The 22,519-nt window shown below is 39.9% G+C and overlaps 1 long non-coding RNA gene and 2 gene segments (V, D, J or C); all 3 read left to right on the forward strand.

Annotated features, from left to right (window-relative positions):
• The first annotated feature begins 1,503 nt into the window (after positions 1 to 1,503).
• LOC111097255 lies at positions 1,504 to 3,844 on the forward strand. The segment is given in 2 exon segments: positions 1,504 to 1,749; positions 1,916 to 3,844. Coding segments are annotated over 2 exon segments (483 nt in total).
• Positions 3,845 to 4,139: 295 nt separating this feature from the next.
• LOC119872978 lies at positions 4,140 to 5,930 on the forward strand. Its single transcript, XR_005362806.1, has 2 exons — positions 4,140 to 4,390; positions 4,554 to 5,930. It is a non-coding gene; the product is annotated as an uncharacterized LOC119872978 (long non-coding RNA).
• Positions 5,931 to 11,181: 5,251 nt separating this feature from the next.
• On the forward strand, positions 11,182 to 11,974 carry LOC119872979. The segment is given in 2 exon segments: positions 11,182 to 11,318; positions 11,441 to 11,974. Coding segments are annotated over 2 exon segments (381 nt in total).
• The last annotated feature ends 10,545 nt before the right edge of the window (positions 11,975 to 22,519 follow it).

Here is a 22,519-nt window from a genome sequence, read left to right on the forward strand (position 1 = left end):
AGAAGATATTTGCCAATGACGTATCAGATAGAGGGCTAGTTTCCAAGATCTATAAAGAACTTATTAAACTCAACACCAAAGAAACAAACAATCCAATCATGAAATGGGCAAAAAACATGAATAGAGGAAGACATAAAAGTGAGATTTGGTTCACTTTTAATCCCCATTCAATCTAAGCAGTTATCTTCTTCTCTGACCATCTGCGTTTCCTTCATCAGGAAGCTTGGAATGAATGGGGCAGGGGCTCTGTGTCTGCTGATTGCCTGGTCTGAGGTGTCTTTGCTGACTGTTTGAGTCCTCTAGGGGGCACTGCGGGCCGTACAAGACATCAAGACTTTCTGATGGTCAGGGTTGAATGTTAGTTAAGGAGAGAACAGAAGTCAAGTGAGCCAGTCCATTATGGATAGCAAAGGTGGCAGAATGCGGGTGGGGGTGGGGGTGGGGCAGGGAATCTGTGTCAGTTCATCTCATGTTTTCAGCTCTGCCATTTCAACTTCAGACATGTCGAGGCCATGACCCTATATCCAAGTAATTATTCTCAGAACAGGGTAGGATTTTTCTGGGCATTGTGATGTCACCATGGAAGCTCAATAGAAAACATGGTTTACAAGCTGCCAATTGTTATGAATAAAATCCCCGAAAATTACTGCCATTGAAATTTTTTCAATACCGCAGATATCCTCCCTCTTCGTACATCCATGCTGAGAGTGGAGAGAACAAGAATGTAGAGAAGAAGAAGAGAGGAAAAAGTAAGGAACAGAAATAGAAGGAAAGGTAGAGGACAATGTTGACTTTGACCGGCCATGTGTGACTTGGCCAGACTCAGCTGTGTAAGTGAGCAGGTGTCCACCAGTTGCACAGGAGACTAAGAGAGCTGGAAATTAAATTAGAGAGGACGTTATGCAGACATCTTATTTTTCACTGACCAAATTCTGTTTGGAATCATTATCTATGCAGATGGGAAATGTCTCTATTGGTTTCTAGAACTATCTTGATATCAGGAAATTGTAGGTATTTCTGCAATACCCAATGCAAACTATCAGATGGTTCACCACGATCAACTATTATTATATAACTGAATTCTCACATTGTCTGTCCAATGATGCAATTTTGGGAATGGAGTCACTCTTCCCTATGATTTATCAAGGTTCTGCATAACCCAGAGACGCTGATACTTCTAGAAATATCATCCACCTTTCCTCACACACTAACCCATACATTTCTTACGTAAAGTGTTTATGAAAAGAAAAAGAACTCATATCTTTCTATACTGGAAATATTGCCCCTCTCCCTCGGCAGTGTTGGCAAGTGCAATTTTTTTTTTTAATTTATGATAATCACAGAGAGAGAGAGAGAGGCAGAGACATAGGCAGAGGGAGAAGCAGGCTCCATGCACCGGGAGCCCGACGTGGGATTCGATCCCGGGTCTCCAGGATCGCGCCCTGGGCCAAAGGCAGGCGCCAAACCGCTGCGCCACCCAGGGATCCCCGGCAAGTGCAATTTTGAAGACATTACTGTGCAGTATCACCGGGGCCCTGTGGGAGGAGTCTCGAGTTTTGTGAATGATGGGACTGAGGTGTGATTGGTGCCCCGTGATTCTAGTGGAACAGATTGAGTGTAAGAACAGTTTCGCTGGACCCGGATTCTACACTCTGTAGAGTAGGGGTGAAGGCACCTCATTGACTAGACAAGGAATCATGAAGAGACACTGGGACGCTCTGCTGGGGCTCCTGTGGGTCCATGTTTGCTGTGAGTGAGGCGATCCCGAATGGGGCCTGGGGAGTGGTCCAGGGAGCTGACACTGAGCTAGAGGGTCCTATATGCTCAGTGGTGTTTCTTGGGATGTTTAGAGATTGAAAGCTGCATCAGTGCTCTCCAGTGATATCATTTGTGTTTGTTTTTCTCTTTCTAGCAGTAGTGACAGGGATGAAGGTGGAGCAGAGCCCTTCAGCCCTGAGCCTGCAGGAGGGAGCCAGCTCTATCCTCAAGTGCAATTACTCTAGCGCAGTGAACAGTGTGCAGTGGTTCCGACAGAATCCCGGGGGCGGAAGCCTCACCAGGCTGTTTTACATAGCTTCAGGGATGAAGCAGAGCGGGAGGCTAAACTGCACACTGAATGCTAAGGAACTGTTCAGCACCCTCCACGTTGCGGCCTCTCAGCTGGAAGACTCAGCCACCTACCTGTGTGCGGTGGAGGCACAGTGCTCCCTGGTGATCTGCAGCCTGCCCCCAAACTGCCGCTGGGCCTGCAGCACCAGCACTTCCCTGGGGAGGGCATTTGCCCCCACAGCAGCCTGTGCAGTTTTACAATTTCAGCTTTCTCTTACAATACTTTTTTCCTCCTAATATTAGGTGCATCAGTGCTGTTGTTTCACTTACTTTCCTTGCCCTTTTTCTTTCCAGAAAAATTATTTGTAGGTAAAAACCTCTATGAAGGAGCTTGAAGCAAATGATAGAGAGGCGCACATCCAATGCCCTGATAAATAGATCTCTGGCACTACCCCTAAAGTACCTGTAAAATAATAGAAATAGAACAGGCTTAAAAAAATGATACCCATCAACAGATAGAAATACCGAGATTGTTTCTTAGCCTGTAGGTGGTCCGTGTTCAAGGAAATGTGAAGAGAATGTGTACAATGTTCTTTTAAGTCTTTGTTAGCTTTTTCAGTCTTGGGAATAGAAATAGAATTATGTATTTTTATTGAAGTCCAGGAATTCTACTTATCCCACTACATATATTTTCTGTTTCAGTAATATAATCCCTGGTAAAGAAGTAGTTCATTTTATACAGGTACAAAGGGAAGATTTTAGACTGTAAGTGACTTGGTTGAGCTCATATTATTCCTAAGTTAATAATCTGAGGTGACAGGAGAGCTTATCCTCTGAGTACCTGTTATTGAATGCCCTATAGAAGCACAAGTCTAAATGACTTCTACTGATCAATTTATATAATGTGTGGACATATATCACTGACCACGGTATATCCTTTTAAGGCATTTTTAAAGAGCACCTTGTGGAGAAGAGCTTGTGGAGATTTTCATTCTGTTCCATGAAAATACATTGCTCTTCCTCACGTTTTGAATGAATCTATTACTCATGATTTTGTAACATCATTCCCAGGTTGGGAAAGGGAGCAGAAAGCTTCCAAGACTGTGCAGAGGAATCTCTTCTCTGTTGTAGCCAGAGACAAAGACTTCTGAGACCAAACTCAAAGTTGAACCTATCATGTGGTCCAATTACAGCAGAAATTGAATTCCAGCCTGTGCCGGTTTTTATGTTCATGCAGAACATTGGTAGGAAGGACTGGGACCGTGAAAAATCAGATGGAGTTAGCTGGACAGACTCGCAGTAGCTGGGAGCAGAGGTAGCTTCTCGAATATGTGACCTGACAGTCACAGAGCCCGCAACTCTCCCAAGGACCCCTGCCCTTCATTGAATGCTGTGAAATCCTAAGAATGTGTTGCAATTCCTAATGATTTTATCTTCGTACTTGTCTTTAATGAGTGAGTCCCAGAAGTGGGAGGAATAGGTGCCTGAGCAGAAGCTATACATAGGGCAGCAGGACACAGGCAGGAACACGTGCAGGCTCAGGTTCTGGGTCACAGCAGGCTGTGTGTGAAGTGAGCTGTTGGCAGGACCACCTGCTGTGCCTGTGCCTGCTTTGGACTCTCTGGGGCTTTGGTATGCAGCAAGGGGTGTAGTAAAGTTTGTTGGGAAATTACTACAAAGGAAAGTGTATACATGGACATTTCAATAAAGGTATTTGGCAGTTTCTTACACAACTAAACACAGTCTTTTTTTTTAAAAAAACATTTTATTTATTTATTTATTCATGAGAGACACACTGAGGGAGAGAGAGGCAGAGACACAGGCAGAGAAAGAAGCCGGCTCCATGCAGGGAGCCCGATGAGGGACTCGATCCCGGGACTCCAGGATCGTGCCCTGGGCCAAGGGCAGATGCTTAATCCCTGAGCCACCCAGGCATCCCCTAAACAAACTCTTAACATATGAATCAGCAGTGGCCTTCCTTTTATTTATCCAAAGAGGTTGAAAATTTATATGTACACAGACTTGTACACAGGAGTTTTATAGTAGTTTTATTTTACCAAAATTTGGAAGCAAGCAGCATGTTCTTCAATAGGTGAATGAATAAATAAATAGCGGTACATTTAAAAAATGGAATATGGTTGATGCTAAAAAGACAGGCGGTATGAAACCATGAAGAGATAGGGGAACCTCATATGCATTTTACTCAGTAAAAACAGCCCATCTGAAAGGGCTATATAGGGTATGATTATGAGGCTGCAATGCTGACGCTGATCATAACTGGGAGGAGGCATGAAGACATCCATGGGAGCTTTGATCATGTTCTGGTGGCTGTAGATGAACTGTGAGTTGAGCGTTTATGGGAAACAGATTATATTAGGGGATATTCTTCAGAAGTCAAGACTGGTTTTACTCAGGTTTTCTCCATTTAGGGTAGAAAAAGAGCATTCGGAAGCATAATAACCTGGAATCTGCTCTCTTTGTTCTGACCTTTTCTTTCTGCATAGGGGTCAGCCAAGGAGAGAATGTGGAGCCGCATCCTTCACCTGAGTGTCCAGGATGGAAACACCTCTGCCATCAACTGGAGTTATTCAGACAGTGGCTCAGACTACTTCCCTTGGTATAAGCAAGAATTTGGGAAGGTCCCCAGCTCATGATAGACATTCGTTCCTCTATGGCCGAAAAAGAAGACCAAAGACTCACTGTTTTCTTGAATAGGATGGGGCCCAACACCTCTCCTGCACATCGCAGCCACCCAGCCTGAAGACTCAGCTGTGTACTTCTGTGCAGCGAGCACACTGTGCTTCCGAGGCACCTGCTGCCTCCACTCAACCCTGTGACTGGGGCAGCCCCTGTCCTTTGGCACAGACCATCAAGTACAGCATTTGTCCTATTGTTTGTCTGCATGTGGAAACTTGTGTTAGACGTTAAAAACATATTAGGTTTTAAGATATTAGGATGGAGATGACCCAGACAGGGTTAGAGCATTTTGTTGGATGACTATTGTTTAATGGATTCTTGAAATGATTTAGAAATGCTTTCTTTTGAAATTTAGGTTTTAAGATGACTTTACCTTTGCTATTCAGACTCCTCTCCTATGAATAACTCCTAGGTCCTAGTAACTAACTATTGTGTTTCAAAAATAGCGTTTACAATTTTTTTATGATTCTAAAACATTATGTGTCAAAGAAAGAAATATGGACAGTGGATATGTGAAAGCGATAAATCTGTTATCTAATAATAATGCTAACATTCCTTTTAGTCCCTACAAATACTCATTAGAATTAGATTCATGATTTTTTGGCTTTATGTGTTTTGATTTGAGCATTCCCCACTTCATCAGTTCTTTCCCTCAAATGTCTGCTTTTTTATTTTTTATTTTTCATTTAACCTGTACTTTAAAATTGCTCTGTGAGTTATTTGAATGAAGTACAGTTTCGTATTAATTTTGTTCCTCTGTATTTGGGTCAAAAGTTGACAGCATCTCTATGTACTTTGGTCACTTTCTTTTCAGAAATTGTGTCTCTGATTTTACCTTATAGGCCAGGGATGATATGTACTGTTTGTGTGTTTGAGGGAAATTAAGATAGGGAGTGATTTGACAATGTGAGCCTCAGATAAAACTCAGACACTTATTCTTGTTTACAAAATTCTTTAAGTATCTATTCATAATAACTCTCTCATAGTATTTTGGAGAAAGAATTTTGTATTTCAATCACTGCTATATTTGCAGTACCTAGGAGAAACTTTTCCACATAACTGATTATTAGTAGATGTTAAAGAAAGAAGGAAGAGAGAATTCTTCTACTTAATTTTAATTTAAGCTTCATGATTGATGTCAGTTTACAAATTTATCGAGGAAAAATAAAAGTCCTTAAAGTGTATATGTGATTATTTGTTTTAGAACATACGGCTTCTTTGTTTTTTTAAAAGATTTTATTTATTTATTCATTATAGAGGGAGAGAAAAAGAGAGAGAGAGAGACAGGCAGAGGGAGAAATAGGCTCCATGCAGGGAGCCTGATGTGGGACTGGATCCTGGGCTCCAGGATCACACCCTAGACCGAACGCAAGTACTAAACCACGGAACCACCCCACCCTGGGATCCCCTAGAACATATTGTTTCTATTTTGATGTCTCTTATTTTCTTTTTATGTCTCTCTTAATGATACTCTGCTTGTTTGAAGATAATTCAATTTATTCTCGATTTAGGAATTTTTTGTTTTCATTATAATGAAAACCTTTCTTTCTGAGTTGTATGGGAAAACTTTTATATGCATGTATCAGCCACTTTACTATTATTAGTAGATTGCACAGAGGCATTTGGACTAATGGCTCATGTAGGGATGACATACTAAACCTCTCTGCCACTTGTTCATGTTTGACTGAATTAAATATTACTAATCACAACCTTCTTTTTTTAAAAAAAGTTATTTCTCTGATGTTGTAGAGAAGTTAAAGGTATGAAAGAAGTGGTGTAGATATTTAATTGCCTCATTCTCCCACCCCTGCTCAAGAGTAGGCTCCTTTCAAGGTCCCTCGAACTTTTCTGAACTAATGATGGATATTGTTAGCATTTGCATGGAGAGTGATACCTCTTAGCTGAGTTATTGTTGTGAATTATTTGCTAACTGACTTGCTTTTACTTGGAAAGTCCACACATTAAAATTGGTGGAAAACACCTAAACAAAGGAGGTTAGTACTGTAGCCCCAAACCTCAATAGGCTGGATTCTTTCCCTCCTTATACCACGAGCTCCTGTGCAGTAGAAGCAAGGCGACTCTTGATTGGTCCATTTCCTCCAAGCTTGATAGTGGAGTCAGAGGGAATCATGCCTCTATATTATTGGTTTAATTTCTTAAGTTAGAATTAAGAGAGGATGCAGTTATTTCAGTACTGAATATTTTAAATATGTAGGTGAGAATTCGTTCAGTGAAAGAATGAAAGTACTTTTTCCAGAGTGTGCAGTGAGTACTGGCTCAGATCCAGACACATTCTGGCTTGAAACCTTCACCATGGTTGGTGCATTTGTTTCCTCCTGCCTCAGGACAATGTAGTACAAACTTTAAGGCCTTCTCTTGATCCTCTGAAGCCAAATTGGATGATGACAGTCTCCCTTTTGTTTGCTTTCTCTAGGATGGTGTGACTGAATTTGTGTGATTTCTCCCAGTCTGACGGAGTGAGGCTGCTTTCTGGAAGCGCTCACTAGCCACTTCTAAAAGCTCACTGTTGTCTTCCTGTGTGTGCTGGTGACAGGCTATAGGGTGTGTGAAGAATGGGTGAGTGACTGCGTGTTGTGTGTGTCCATGGATCATTTGTGTGGGTCTACAGGCAGACCATCTCCAGTGGCTTGTGGGCAGATTCCTCATGGAGGCCATGCCATGGTTTGTAGGGTCCATGTTGGTTTACTGTCCTCCAGAAGCCCGGGGTGCTGCCCCCCTAGGTGCCCCCCCCCAGGTGAGCAGTCAGCCTCAGTGTTCTGGATGGGGCTGGAAAGAGTGTTCTCTTTGGTAGCATCCTCCAGAGCTGGGGCAACCAGGTGCTCACTCACATGTTCTCTTTTCCCTCCATGGGAAATCACAGGCTTGAAAGTTTCTCTTGGTGGACAGCTGTGCTAATGGGCAGGGCTGATGAGGGTAAAGTGAAACTGCTCTTCGTGCCTTCGTCAATCTGTCCAATTTAGATGTGTTTTGTTCCACAGCGTACTGTTTTTCTCAGCTGGGCTTTTTCATAGGCACTATGTCAGTTTAGCATATAATTCTGAAAAAGAGTGGGTTTTTTTGGGGTGCAGACAGAGATGGTAGAAAATTCCTATTTTGGTATTTTGATCTCAGTGTCAAAATTTTTTATTAAATTAATTAATTAATTTTAAATACCTTAATTGAACGTGGTTTCTTTCTTTCTTTCTTTCTTTCTTTCTTTCTTTCTTTCTTTCTTTCTTTCTTTTTCTTTCTTTTTGAAAATTTTATTTATTTTTGGAGAGAGAGAGCAGGAGCAGCTGGAGGTGCAGAGGGAGAAGCACACTCCCCACTGAGTAGGGAGCTGATGCAGGGCTGGATCAGAGACCTCATGATATGACCCATGCCAAAGGCAGAAGCTTATCCAATTGAGTCATCTTGATGCCCCTAAATTTTTAATTTAAAAATAATTATATGGAAAATTGACTCTTTTTGGTGTACAGTGCTGTGATTTTTGAATTTTAATACATTTTATAGGTCCTATAACCATCTGAGTATCATCTACAGACCAGTTTCATCGCTCTCCAAAACTCCTATGTTCCTTTCCTTTGCCTTTACATGCGTGCTTCCATATTCCCAACCAAACATTGGTCTATTCTTCTTTTTGTGTTTTTAAGAATGTCATCTTGGTGGAAGCCTACAACACATAGAGTTATGAGAACTACGTGTCTTGGTTGGAGGAACCACATGCCACAGGGCACATGCATGATCCCTGTCACCCCTCTCAGTGTTTCCTACCCCTGATGATTGGAAGTTATTTTCATAGGAATGTCTCACTATTCAAGTGTTTAAATTCCTTGAGATACTTGATATAAATCAAGTTTTACAAAATATATTCGGCATTTGGTAATGCAGAGGTGGTGTTGAAGTTCGGATCAACTCATATAATCAAGCTGAGTATGTTCTGTACACAAGCTTTGTTGCACAGATATCACCCTAAATTGTTATCAATAGATACCTTCTGACATTTTAAGGGTAGTTTAATTGATGAAGATTCACTCTAATCACTACCAATTAGGGTATGGTGATTATCTGGCTTCTGCAGGAGTTGATATGAAATAGCATATCTAATAATCATTCAACGTTGTTGCACTGGCAATGTCTGTGCAGAGCTGAGCTATAGCACTAGGGTGAGTATTGTGTCAATAAAAGGCCATACCCATGCAAGTTATTTTATTAGTGAGTAATTCAGAGTAATCAGAAATATCTAACATCTTACCATTAGAGTGGGAAAACATTTCTAAAAGATAAAAATAACCTCAAAAGAGTGCAAAGAAAAATATTGCAACCAGTGGTACCAAACACCTAGATTAGTTCTCTTTTAATGGCCTTGGGTGGGACTGTCTGCTTCATGCAATTACATGTTTCTTTCTAGGATATTGCATGTGCTCTCACCTGTGGAATGCCCATTTCTGCTGAATTTCTGGAGGACTTCAGTTTAGGATCTCTAATATGAGAAACTTTTTCAATTCTGGTCAATGAAGGATGTAAGATGTCAGAAAGTTGATGTAACCATGGATCCATTTCTGGTACTTTATCTACCTAACTGGTAATAAAATGTAGATATAAGGTCAATTTGCAAGTCTCAATGGCAATCTTTTCCTGAGGTTGTTCAGAGTACCAAAGGTTTAGGTCAAGTAAAGGTGGTTAAATGAATGGGCAGAGGCAATCTGTGCCTAGGACGAAAGGAAGAGTGTCAAGAGTTTACTTACTTAGTTCAATATGCGAAGATTGGAATACATATGATGTGGCACATTCTGAGTTATGTGGGCCACAGTGAGCAGTACATAGTGCGACAGCCTCAGACTTTGTGAGGGAAACACACAGGCCACAAAGGCTAAGGTGGTAGTAGGCCACAGTAGTTGAAGGGTAACTGCTATAATTATTCATTTCAGTGTAATAGTGCATTCATTGTTTCTACTTTTCCAGAGGATTGGGGTGTAATAGGAGAAATGAAATTTCTGTGTGAGGGCTAACCTTACCTAACTGTCCCAGAGAAATTTGCTCTGCTATCTCGGGACTAACTAAAATTGCATAGGCAGTAAACACAGAATCCAGTTGATAGTTAAATCTTGTGATTGTTGTAGTTTTCTGACAGGAGAGTGGTTCAATCCATGTAGAAAAGAAAATACTCGTATCAGTCCATACTCATAGGTCATGGAGGGAATAGCTTTGTGGAAGATCCCTTTGGAGACACTCAAATGTTTCCTTGGGACAGTATTCTGGACCATTATCCATGTTTCCAGATTTTTGGGTTTTGTTGAGTCCCAGAAGGCATGAATAGCCTCACTGTCTGCCATCCTAGGAAAGTCTCCCCACTAGTGTTAGTTTAATGTTGCATCCCCAGTGTGATGTGTTATCTCTGGTGGATTGTAGCAACTGGTCATCAGAGATCATTTGGCTGCACCAGGCAGCTATCTTGGCTTACATAGCTTGGTTTCATGGATCATCAAATCAATCACTCCTAGTGATTCTTTACAGAATTTAGTGCCAAATTTTCTTCAACTATGATGGTCTATTTTACTTTTTCCATGGTTTTGTCTTTATGGGCTTTTTAAAAGATTTTATTTATTCATGAGAGGCAAAGAGGGGCAAAGACATAAGCAGAGGGAGAAGCTGGTTTCCTGTGAGAAGCTTGATGCGGGACTGATCCTAGGATCCTGGGATCATGACCTGAGCCAAAGGCAGACACTTTTACACAGATCCACCAGGTTCCCCTTTCTCTTTATGTTTTTAAAGAGGTACTTACATAAGGACCTTAGTTGGAAATTTTTGTTTTCGATATTGACATACCTAAGCATCTTAAACATTATTTTTATGAAAAATTTAAAAAATTTCATTGAATACATCAAATGATTTGTGTTTTTGCTGTGCATTTCTACTAGGATGCAGGAGATACATAAAGGGGTTAAGAAAAGTTAGAAAGTTAAGAAACCACGTTTCCTTATAGCATTTGGAAGATGTGACCTATATTAAAAACATATTGAGGGGATCCCTGGGTGGCTCAGAGGTTTGGCGCCTGCCTTTGGCCCAGGGCGTGATGATCCTGGGGACCCGGGATTGAGTCCCACGTCGGGCTCCCGGCATGGAGCCTGCTTCTCCCTCTGCCTGTGTCTCTGCCTCTCTCTCTCTCTCTCTCTGTCTATCATGAATAAATAAATAAGTAAACCTTTAAAAAAATTAAAAAAACATATTGACTGACACCGACTACTTGATATTTTGTAAATTGACATAGTCAAGATGTATTAATGTTGCTTCTGCTGAGGGATTGTGTTTTATAACGGAATCTAGAGTTGGATAGTGTCTCTTTCCATGTTTAGGGTCTCTAGCCAACGTGTCCCCATTTCAGGCCCTGTCCACCAGGGGGTACAGCTTCCTAGCACAAACTCATTTCCTGTGTGAATGGAGGGCTTCCACTGATCATTTCTCTCTCACTCCAGCGTTTCCTCACGTTACGAATAAAGAAGATTATTTGGGTGTCACTCCAGAGATGAAGTGTTCTCCAGGTTTCATGATTGTCCTACTCTTAGTGCTTGGTAAGTGCAATGTCTCTTAAAATTTGGATTCTTTTCTTCCATTGTGTCAGCAAAACCTTTAACTAATTTTATCCAAGAGCTTCATGCCCAAGGTGACACAGATCTCTTTCCTTTTTTCCTAGGACAAACCCACGGAGACTTAGTGACCCAGATGGAAGGCCAGGTGACCCTTTCAGAAGAGGCTTTCCTGACTGTGAACTGTAATTATTCAGCATCAGGGTACCTTGCCCTTTTCTGGTATGTCCAGTATCTGAGAGAAGGTCCACAACTCCTCCTGAAAGCATCAAGAGACAAGGAGAAGGGAAGTAACAAAGGTCTCGAAGCCACCAATGACAGATCATCCAGATCCTTCCACTTGAAGAAAAGCTCAGTGCAAATGTCAGACTCAGCTGTGTACTACTGTGCCCTGAGAGACACGGTGACTGGGACTGCAGGGGGAGCTGGGTGCAAACTCTGAGCAGAGCAGGGGCGTGGACGCTGAGCCTCCCTGACTGATCCACTCTGGTTCCAGCACAGTCTGTGGTTGTTTGTCTCTCAGTATCTGGTTGATGCAAAAATCATATAAACAGGTATAGCATAGGAACCAAAGTAACACTGCCCACCCAGCTGTTCATTTGTGACATTAACAATAGTTTGATGACAAGAGTTCCTCAGTCAGGGTGTCAGCAATTTCAAGGTAAAATCACATAACAATGAAGTGGTCTCTTGCTCATCCTTGTTGTGAATGTCCAGTCCCACAAGTTGTTCAGGCCACTCTGGTGGGTATCACTGTGCCTTATGACACTTTTCCAGAGACACAGTGTGCCTGAGAAGGTAGCATCTGCCCAGTGTTTTACAGAGTATGGCACGAAGTGTGATGGGAGAGCTAGAGCTCCCAAACCAGGTCCTGTTTTTATTTTTATGTTTTTAATGACTTTATTTATTCATGAGAGACACACACAGAGAGAGAGAGGCAGAGACACAAGCAGAGGGAGAAGCAGGCTCCTCACAGGAAGCCCGATGTGAGATTTGATCCCAGGACCCTGGGATCATGCCCTGAGCCGAAGGCAGATGCTCAACCACTGAGCCACCCAGGTGTCCCTAAAGCAGGTTTTAGTAGAGAAAGAAGGTAAGGGCAGAATGCAGGAGGAACACATATACCCAAGCAATGAAAATGAGAGGCCATGGACCTTTGCCCTGCTTTGTTTTGTAGGAAACCAGGTAATAGACATAGTCTGATATTCAAAATGAAGAGGTGGGAGCAGAAACAGAATGAAGGAAGTGGCTTATGTCCTGGCCAGTTGACTTTCTAGCAGTAAGTACTCGGGTGAGATACTTTTCAGTGCCCAGGAAATGTGGTGAGAGAAAATGCTCTTGTGCTGATGCTTCTTAACAATATAGATAGACAGGTTGCAGTGGGAAGGAAACCCTATAGATTTCTCTAAGTCCTGTTTTACAACCTCTCGCAGAGGGCCACAAATCATGGGATTGGGAGAATGCATGGAAGTAAGTGAAGATTGGGAAGGAATAATAGAAAAAGCAATGTATGTATTGCACTACCAGGCTTTGCCAATACTGTTGCAATCTTATTTTAAAAATATTTTTAAAGATTTATTTATCTTAGAGAGCTATGGAGAGTGAGAGAGTGGAGCTGGGGGAGGGTGGTGGGATGGGGAGGGACAGAGGGAGAAAGAGATCTAAAGCACATTCAGCTCAGCCACGAGCCAGACCAATTTCACCACTCTGATATCATGACTTGAGCCAAAATCAAGAGTCAGGTGCTTGGCCAACCTTGCCACCCAAGTACCCTTTGATCTTTTTAATTATTTTCTCCTTATCAGTAGATTTTATGAACGAGCTATGATCAGACTCTTAATACATTTCCTTATATATTAGTTATATATTCTGGATTTCAAGTAATTTTTTATTCAATTGGTTTAAAATATATTTTTTTTCCAAAATGCATGTGAAAATATACTATAAATAATTCAAAGGACATATATTAAGAATTTTTCTCAGACATTTGGGTAAAATGGTAGACTAAGCGTGCCTGGCTGGCTCAGTCAATAGAACTGAAATTCTTAATCTCGGGTTTGTAAATTCCAGTCCCTTGGTGGGTAATGAGATGACTTGAAGTAAAATCTTTAAAAATATCTACGGGAGATTAATGCTTATCTATTGATTTGTTTAAAACTCTATTAAAAATGCCACTGATTTCTGTGCATTGATTTTCTATCCTGCCACATTGCCGAATTGCTGTATGAGTTCTAGCAATCTTGGGGTGGAGTCTTTTGGGTTTTCTAAGTACAGTATCACGTCATCTGCAAAGAGAGAGAGTTTGACTTCTTCTTTGCCAATTGGAATGCCTTTTATTTCTTATTGTTGTCTGATTGCTGAGGCTAGGACTTCTAGTACTCTGTTGAATAACAGTGGTGAGAGCAGACATCCCTGTCGTGTTCCTTATCTTAGGGGAAAGGCTCCCAGTGTTTCCCCATTGAGAACGATATTTGCTGTGGGCTTTTCATAGATGGCTTTTAAGATACTGAGGAATATTTGCTCTATCCCTACCTGTGAAGAGTTTGGATCAGGAATGGATGCTGTATTTTGTCAAATGCTTTCTCTGCATCTATTGAGAGGATCATATGGTTCTTGTTTTTTCTCTTGGTGATATGATCAATCACATTGATTGCTTTACGAGTGTTGAACCAGCCTTGCATCCCGGGGATAAATCCCACTTGGTCATGGTAAATAATTTTCTTAATGTATTGTTGGGTCCTATTGGCTAGTATCTTGTTGAGAATTTTTGCATCTGTGTTCATCAGGGATATTGGTCTATAATTCTGCTTTTTGGTGGGGTCTTTGTCTGGTTTTGAAATCAAGGTGATTCTGGCCTCATTAAATGAGTTTGGAAGTTTTCCATCCTTTGGAACAGCTTTAGTAGAATAGGTATTATTTCTTCTTTAAACGTTTGATAGAATTTTCCTGGGAAGGCATCTGACCCTGGACTTTTGTGTCTTGTGTGGTTTTGATGACTGCTTCAATTTCCTCGCTGGTTATTCGCCAGTTCAGATTTCCTATTTCTTCCTGTTCCAGCTTTTGTAATTTCTGGTTTTCCAGAAATGCATCCATTTCTTCTATATTGCCTAATTTATTGCATATAGCTGCTCATACATTTAAAAAATCATTTGTGTTTCCTTTGTATTGGCTGTGATTTCTCCTCTTTCATTCATGACTTTATTAATTTGAGTCTTTTTTCTTTTTAATAAGGTTGGCTAATGGTTTATCTATCTTAATTCTTTCAAAGAACAACTCCTGGTTTTGTTGATCTGTTCTACAGGTCTTCTGGTCTGTATTTCACTGAGATCTGTTTGAATCTTTATTATATCTCTTCTTCTGCTTGGTGTAGGTTTTATTTGCTGTTCTTTCTCCAGTTCCTTTAGGTACGAGGTTAACTTGTGTATTTGAGTTTTTTCCAAATTTTTGAGGGATGCTTGTATTGTGATGTATTTCCCGCTTAGGGCCACTTTTGCTGTATCCCAAAGATTTTGAATGGTTGCATCTTCATTTTCATTAGTTTCCATGAATCTTTTTAATTCTTCTCTAATTTCCTTGTTGACCCATTCATCTTTTAGTAGGATGCACTTTAACCTCCAAGTGTTTGAGTTTCATATTCTAACATAGAGACTGAAGAAAGAGAAATTAAGGAGTGAATCCCATTTACTTTATGCACCCAAAAGCATAAGATAACTATGAATACACCTAACCAACGAGGTAAAGAATCTATACCCTAAAAACTACAAAACACTTCGGAAAGAAGTGGGGGAACACAAAAGAGATGGAAAAATATTCCATGCTCATGGATTGGAGGAATTAATATTATGAAAATGTCTATGCTTCCCAGGGCAATTGACACGTTCAATGCAATCCCTATCAAAATAACATGGACATCCTTCACAGAGTTGGAACAAATAATCTTAAGATTTGTGTGGAATCAGAAAAGACCCCGAATTGTCAGTGGAATATTGAAAAAGAAAACCGGAGCTGGGGGCATCACAATGCCGGATTTCAAGTTATACTACAAAGCTGTGGTCATCAAGACAGTGTGGTACTGGCACAAAACCAGACACACAGATCATTGGAACAGAATAGGGAACCCAGAAATGTGCCCTCAACTCTATGGTCAATTAATATTCAACAGAACAGGAAAGACTATCCACTGGAAAAAGGACAGTCTCTTCAATAAATGGTGCTGGGAAACTTGGACAGCCACGTGCAGAAGAATGAAACTAGACCGTTCTCTTACACCAGGCACAAAGATCAACTCAAAATATGTGAAAGATCTAAATGTGAGACAAGAATCCATGAAACTCCTAGAGCAGAACACAGGCAACACACACCCTTTTTGAACTTGGCCACAGCAACTTCTTGCAAGATACATCCACAAAGGCAAAAGAAACAAAAGCAAAAATGAACTATTGGGACTTCATCAAGATACAAAGCTTCTGCACAGCAAAAGAAACAGTCAACAAAACTAAAGACAACCTACAGAATGGGAGAAGATATTCGCAAATGACGTATCAGATAAAGGGCTAGTATCCAAGATCTATAAAGAATTTATTAAACCAATAGCAAAGAAACAAACAATCCAATCATGAAATGGGCAAAAGACATGAACAGAAATTTTACCAAAGAAGACATTCACATGGCCAACAAGCACATGAAAAAATGCTCTGCATCACTTGCCATCAGGGAGATACAAATCAAAACCACAATGAGATACCACCTCACCCCAGTGAGAATGGTGAAAATTAACAAGACAGGAAACTACAAATGTTGGAGAAGATGTGGAGAAAGGGGAAGGCTCTTGCACTGTTGGTGGGAATGTGAACTGGTGTAGCCATCTGGTAAACTGTGTGGAGGTTCCTCAAAGAGTTAAAAATAGAGCTACCCTATGACCCAGCAATTGCACTGCTGGGGATTTTCCCGAAAGCTACAGAAGCAGTGAAATGTTAGGACACCTGCAACCCAAAGTTACAGCAGCAATGTCCACATAGCCAAACTGTGGGAGGAGCCTCGGTGTCCACCAAAAGATGAATGGATAGAGAAGACATGATCTATATATATAATGGAATATTACTCAGCCCTCAGAAAGGACAAATACCTACAATTTGCTTTGATGTGGATGGAACTGGAGGGTATTATGTTGAGGGAAGTAAGTAAATCGGAGAAGGACAATCATTATTCAGTTTCACTCATACGGGGAATATAAAAAGTAGGGAAAGGGAGTATAGGGAAAGGAGAGTAAATGAGTGGGAAGAATCAGAGAGGATGATGGAACATGAGAGACTCCTAACTCTGGGACATGAGCAAGTGGTAGTGGAAGGGGTGGTGGGCCGGGGAATGGGGAGACTAGTTTAACGAGCGCTGATGGGGGCACTTGATGAGATAAGCACTGGTGTTATACTATATGTTGGCAAATCGAACTCCAATAAAAAATTACATAGATAAAAAATAAAAATAATAAAATAAAAAGAAACTATTAAAAAGATAATAAAGACTTCTCAAAGGGCAGAAAACCACAAACACAAATGAAACAAGGAAGGAATCCATCAACAGACGGTGATACAAATCAATTTTAGAAAATGAGCTGTAGAAGGAGAAAGGTAAATTTGCATGAAAGTCTAGATAAAGAAGAATACCAGTCCTAGTGTAGAAACACATCAATGTGTGCTGTGCCCTCCGGAAAGTGTCAGGGAAAAGAAGCACCACATAAGTTTGGATAAAATGAGGTGATAGTGTTGCTAGCGTTGGTGCATGGATGTGTGCATATATATGCCTGTAGGTGCCCATGTGTCCATGTGTTGAAGGTACTGGGGTGGAGAGAAGTAAAATAAGTGAACAAAGTGAGACAAATTTCTGAGTCACAGAACATCCATGCATTCCATGGCCCCTTATAAGAAGCAAAGATCACTTTATAAATCTAGCAGGAATTTGGATATTGATCTTTCAGGAATAGAGAAGAGAAAAAAATTCCCCTAATGTTGTGTATACTGAGTGTTTTGACTTTTGCTCACCCGTTTAACTTTTCTTTACTTAAGGAAGTTCTTAAGTTCCTCTCTATAACCCCAGGAAACCACTGATTTTTTTACTCTCTCCATAGTTTTATCTTTTCCAGAATGTCGCATACTAGGTATCAAACAGAATGCAACCTTTGTAGATTGGCTTCTTTCACTCAGAAATATGTATGTAAGTTTCCTCCATGTCAACCCATGGCTTGATAGCTCATTTGTTTTTAGCACTGAATAAATTTTTTTCTCTTATCTATAAACAATTTATCAAACTCAACACCCAAAGAACCCAAAAAATATGACCAAGAGATGGGCAGAAGAGTAAGTAGACATTTTTCCAAAGAAGATATACAAATGGCTAACAGACACATGAAAAACTCTCAACATCACTCATCATCAGGGAAACACAATACAGAACCACAATGAGATACCCTCTCACACCAGTCAGAATGGCTAAAATGAAGATTCAGGAAACCACAGATGTTGGTAAAGATGCAGAGAAAGGTGTACCCTCTTACGCTGTTGGTGGGAATGCAAATTGGTGCAGCCACTCTGGAAAACAGTATGGAGGTTCCTGAAAAATTTAAAAATAGAGTTACCTTAGGACCCTCAATTGCACTACTAAGTATTTATCCAAAAGATACAAAATAGTGATTCAAAGGAGCATGTGCACCCCAATGTTTATAGCAGTAATATGCACAATAGCTAAAGTATGGAAAAAGCCATGGATGGATGAATGGATAAAGAAGATGTGGTATGTGTATATATATATACATACCACATCTTCCTTATCATATATATATATATATATATATATATATATATATATATATATATATAAAATGTAATATTACTGAAATTAAAAACAATGAAATTGGCATTTGCAGTGATGTGGATGGAACTAGAGGGTATTATGCTAAGCAAAATAAGTCAGTCAGAGAAAGACATATTCCATATGATTTCACTCATTCATGGAATATAAGAAACAAAACAGATGAACATGGGGTAAAGGAAGGAATTTATATCATGTAAGGAACACTTACCATGAGATATCGCCTCTTAAAATCTAAGCGTACAATACATGATTTTTGGCCATGGGTACAATACTGTACAGCAACTTTCTATTCTTTCATCTTGCTGGATCAATAACTTTCCCTTACCTTGTCCCCAGAGCCCATGGTAACCTCTTCTTTGATTCACTCTTTGATTCTATGTATTTGACTATTTGAGATACATTAGAGTGGAGTCATGCAATATTTGTCTTCCTGTGACTGGCTTAGTTCAGTTAACATAATGTCCTCAAGATTCATCCATGTGGTTGCGTATCATAGGATTTTCTTTTTTCTTTTTAAGGCTGACTAGGACCCTCTTACGTATATACCACATTTTCTTTATCCATTCATCTGTTGTTGGACATTCAAGCTGTTTTCCCATCCTGGCTGTTGTGAACAGTGCTGCAATGAAAACGGGAATAGTTAATAACTCTTTGAAATTTTTTTTAAATCTTTTTTTTAAATTTATTTATGATAGTCACAGATAGAGAGAGAGAGGCAGAGACACAGGCAGAGGGAGAAGCAGGCTCCATGCACCGGGAGCCCGACGTGGGATTCGATCCCGGGTCTCCAGGATTGCGCCCTGGGCCAAAGGCAGGGCCAAACCGCTGCGCCACCCAGGGATCCCACTCTTTGAGATCTTGATTTCAATTTGTATATATGAAATTGAGCCACATGTCAGGTTCTGGGCTCGGGTTGGAGCCAGCTTAAGACGCTCTCTCTCCCTCTGCCCTCCCCCACTCCAAAGCTTATGTGTACCCTGTTTTTCTAAACAAGCAAGCAAACAAAAACTCTTAGTTTGTGACTTTTTGTATTGTTTTGCTCTTTCTGCTGTAATCTTTGCTATTTCCTTTCTTTGGTAGGCCTTGAGCTTATTTTATTCTTTTCCTAGTTCCTTGAGCCATAAATTAGGTTATTTATTGGGGATCTTTTATTAGGTTATTAGACCTCCATACATAATTGCTAAGGGAATATATAAGACAAAAGAACACTTTTATTTAGTAAATAATGCACTAAGGCATGTATATGAAAGATAGGCTGTTAAAATGTTTAAGTTATTTGTATGTGTAGGTATGACTCCAAGGTTGCTTTTTTGTGATACGTTTCATTTAATATGATACTAAAATTGACCCTCCTAGTAAATAAATGTGATGTCTTAAGACGGTTGAAGTATCCCTTGATTTAAATTTGCACTTGATTTCTTTTTTTTATAAATTTATTTTTTTATTGGTGTTCAATTTGCTGATATATAGAATAACACCCAGTGCTTGATTTCTTGTGCAGAGAAAGATTATACGGAATTTTGATGATGGTTTCTCAACTTAATGTGCTTTTTAGAGGAGTTAGAAATGTGCATTTTCAGTAGTTCATAAAGTATTCCCAGTTGTGAAAGAATGGAGATTTGAGAGACAACTGTTGAAACTGTAGAAGCTGTTATTCACACTTGTTTTTATCCTTTATCAAGATGTGGAATTTGCTTAATTTTACTATCATTCTTTTCTATAAATCTCATTTTCTTCTTGGTATTTCCTCTGTCCCCATTCTCCTCTCTTTTCTGTTGGATACTACTTTTTAACCACTATCTTTTCTTTCTTAGATCGTCCTTTTGTACGAGTTACCTTAGTTTGCTAACTAGGTGTTCTCTCAGACATTTTGACTGCTTCTTTGGCAGAACTGAATCCCTTGGAATCTCTCTTAGGTGAGTGGAGTGGGTTTGTGGGGTGAGGGGGAAATTTTAGTCTTTGCGTACTGAGGCAGCAGGATAATCCCATCCTATGTGCTCACCTTTCTTGGCTGCTTTCTTTTAGGCTTGTCTCTTAAGCAATAGTAGCAAGTTTTAAAATTTTGATTTGATCCAATAATTTTTTGATTACTGATCTATTTGGAGTGATTTCTAGTATTTCAGTTTTGCTCCATACGTTTCTGTTTCTTTCTTTTCTTCTCTAGACTGTCTTCTGTTGCACTGGAGAATTCTCTTTCTGTTCTAATGACAAGTATCCTTAAATTGTGTGTGTTTGCATGTGTGCAGTTGTGTACATTTTTTCTATGTCTAATTTTATCCTCTAATATTTTTCCTTGAATATATCACCGTTTTTCCTTGGGTATGCTTTCTCTCTTGCTGATTTACTACATCTAGAAAAGCTCAGGTCTAACTGGAGCAAACTATACACTAGGTACATATCAAGACAGTAATTTCAGAAAAAGTTCATCAAAAGAGCTGATGAAATACAGTTGCAATGCACATTAAGAAAAATAATAGTAAAGGAAAAACATCCAATATAATAATCAGAACACGATTTGTCTCCATTTGTCCTCACATCCTTTGTCCCTGACTTTCCTCTTTGTGGAGCAGTTTTCACCTAGTAGGCTCATGACTTATTCCTTCAGTTCTTCCTACTTTCTGTTCCTAGAGAAATGTGCTCATGTGAGGAATGATTGAAACCTTTTGTTGTAGCATAGTATTTCATAGATTTAAAACATCATCTTAACAATTACTCAGTAGAGTAAAGGATGTAAAAATGGAAGTATATCCACAATATATAATGGAACAGATGGATATATATGGATTAACACAATAATAAGACCTACAAGATTTACTACTGAGTAGTAAAGCAAGTTACAGAAAAAAATATGCCCAAAGTATGTATTTGTATTATAACAAAGTCTAAACAAAATACTGTATATTTTCTGGTGATTGAAATCTAGTAAAATACCGAGAAATTTCAACTCCAAATTGTCAAGGTGAAGAAAGAATTAGGGTACTAAATGATGAAATGGTCAGAATTGAGAGTGGTAGTCAAAAGGGATTTTAGTCTATAGGTAATAATGCTGTTAATAATTCATATATTCACAAATTCCTCCTATGGTTAAAAGTAATAAAAAGTCATAAAAGCCATCATAAACGTTTATGCATATTCTCTCCTATTCTTGTCACAAAAAAGGGAAAAAAGAGAATGGTCACCTTCTTCATAAGATTTTATCCAGCCATCCAAAGTATAAGCTTTCTTCCCTCCTCTAGGATCAGAAGGCTTTTAGTTTTCACTCCTTTTAGGGTCCTACTCATTGACTCTATTATACTTACGTATATTTTTGTCATCCCTTGTAGACTGTAGACTAGTATGTTATCACTTTTTGTATATTCTTTTAAAAATCCAACATCCATTTATAGCTTTTATTTAAATTCTAGTTAACGTACAGTGTTATATTAATTTCAGGTGTACAATATAGTGATTCAACACTTCTAGAGAACACTTGGTGCTCATCAAGACAAGGGCACGCCTTCATCTCCTCATTATTTAACCCACTCCCCACCCCAGTCCCTTCTGGTAACTATCAGTTTGATCTCTTTTTTTTTCATAGAATGTTCATTTTTTAATTTTTAAATTTATTTTATGGAGTTCAATTTGCCAACGTACAGCATAACACCCAGTGCTCATCCCATCAAGTGCCCCCCTCAGTGCCCGTCTCCCAGTCCTCCCCACCCCCCGCCCACCTCCCTTTCCACCACCCCTTGTTTGTTTCCCAGAGTTAAGAGTCTCTCATGTTCTGTCTCCTTTTCTGATATTTCCCACTCATTTTTTCTCCTTTCCCCTTTATTCCCTTTCACTATTTTTTATATTCCCCAAAAGAATGAGACCATATAATGTTTGTCCTTCTCCGATTGACTTATTTCACTCAGCATAATACCCTCCATTTCCATCCACGTCGAAGCAAATGGTGGGTACTTGTCACTTCTAATGGCTGAGTAATATTCCATTGTATACATAGATCACATCTTCTTTATCCATTCATGTCTCGATGGACACCGAGGCTCCTCCCACAGTTTGGCTATTGTGGCCATTGCTGCTATAAACATCGGGGTGCAGGTGTCCCGGCGTTTCACTGCATCTGTATCTTTGGGGTAAATCCCCAGCAGTGCAATTGCTGGGTCATAGGGCAGGTCTATTTTTAACTCTTTGAGGAACCTCTACACAGTTTTTCAGAGTGGCTGCACCAGTTCACATTCCCAACAACAGTGCAAGAGGGTTCCCCTTTCTCCACATCCTCTCCCACATTTGTGGATTCCTGCCTTGTTAATTTTCCCCATTCTCACTGGTGTGAG

This window comes from Canis lupus, chromosome 8, assembly GCF_011100685.1.
Source record: "Canis lupus familiaris isolate Mischka breed German Shepherd chromosome 8, alternate assembly UU_Cfam_GSD_1.0, whole genome shotgun sequence".
In the NCBI taxonomy this organism is placed as follows: domain Eukaryota; kingdom Metazoa; phylum Chordata; class Mammalia; order Carnivora; family Canidae; genus Canis; species Canis lupus.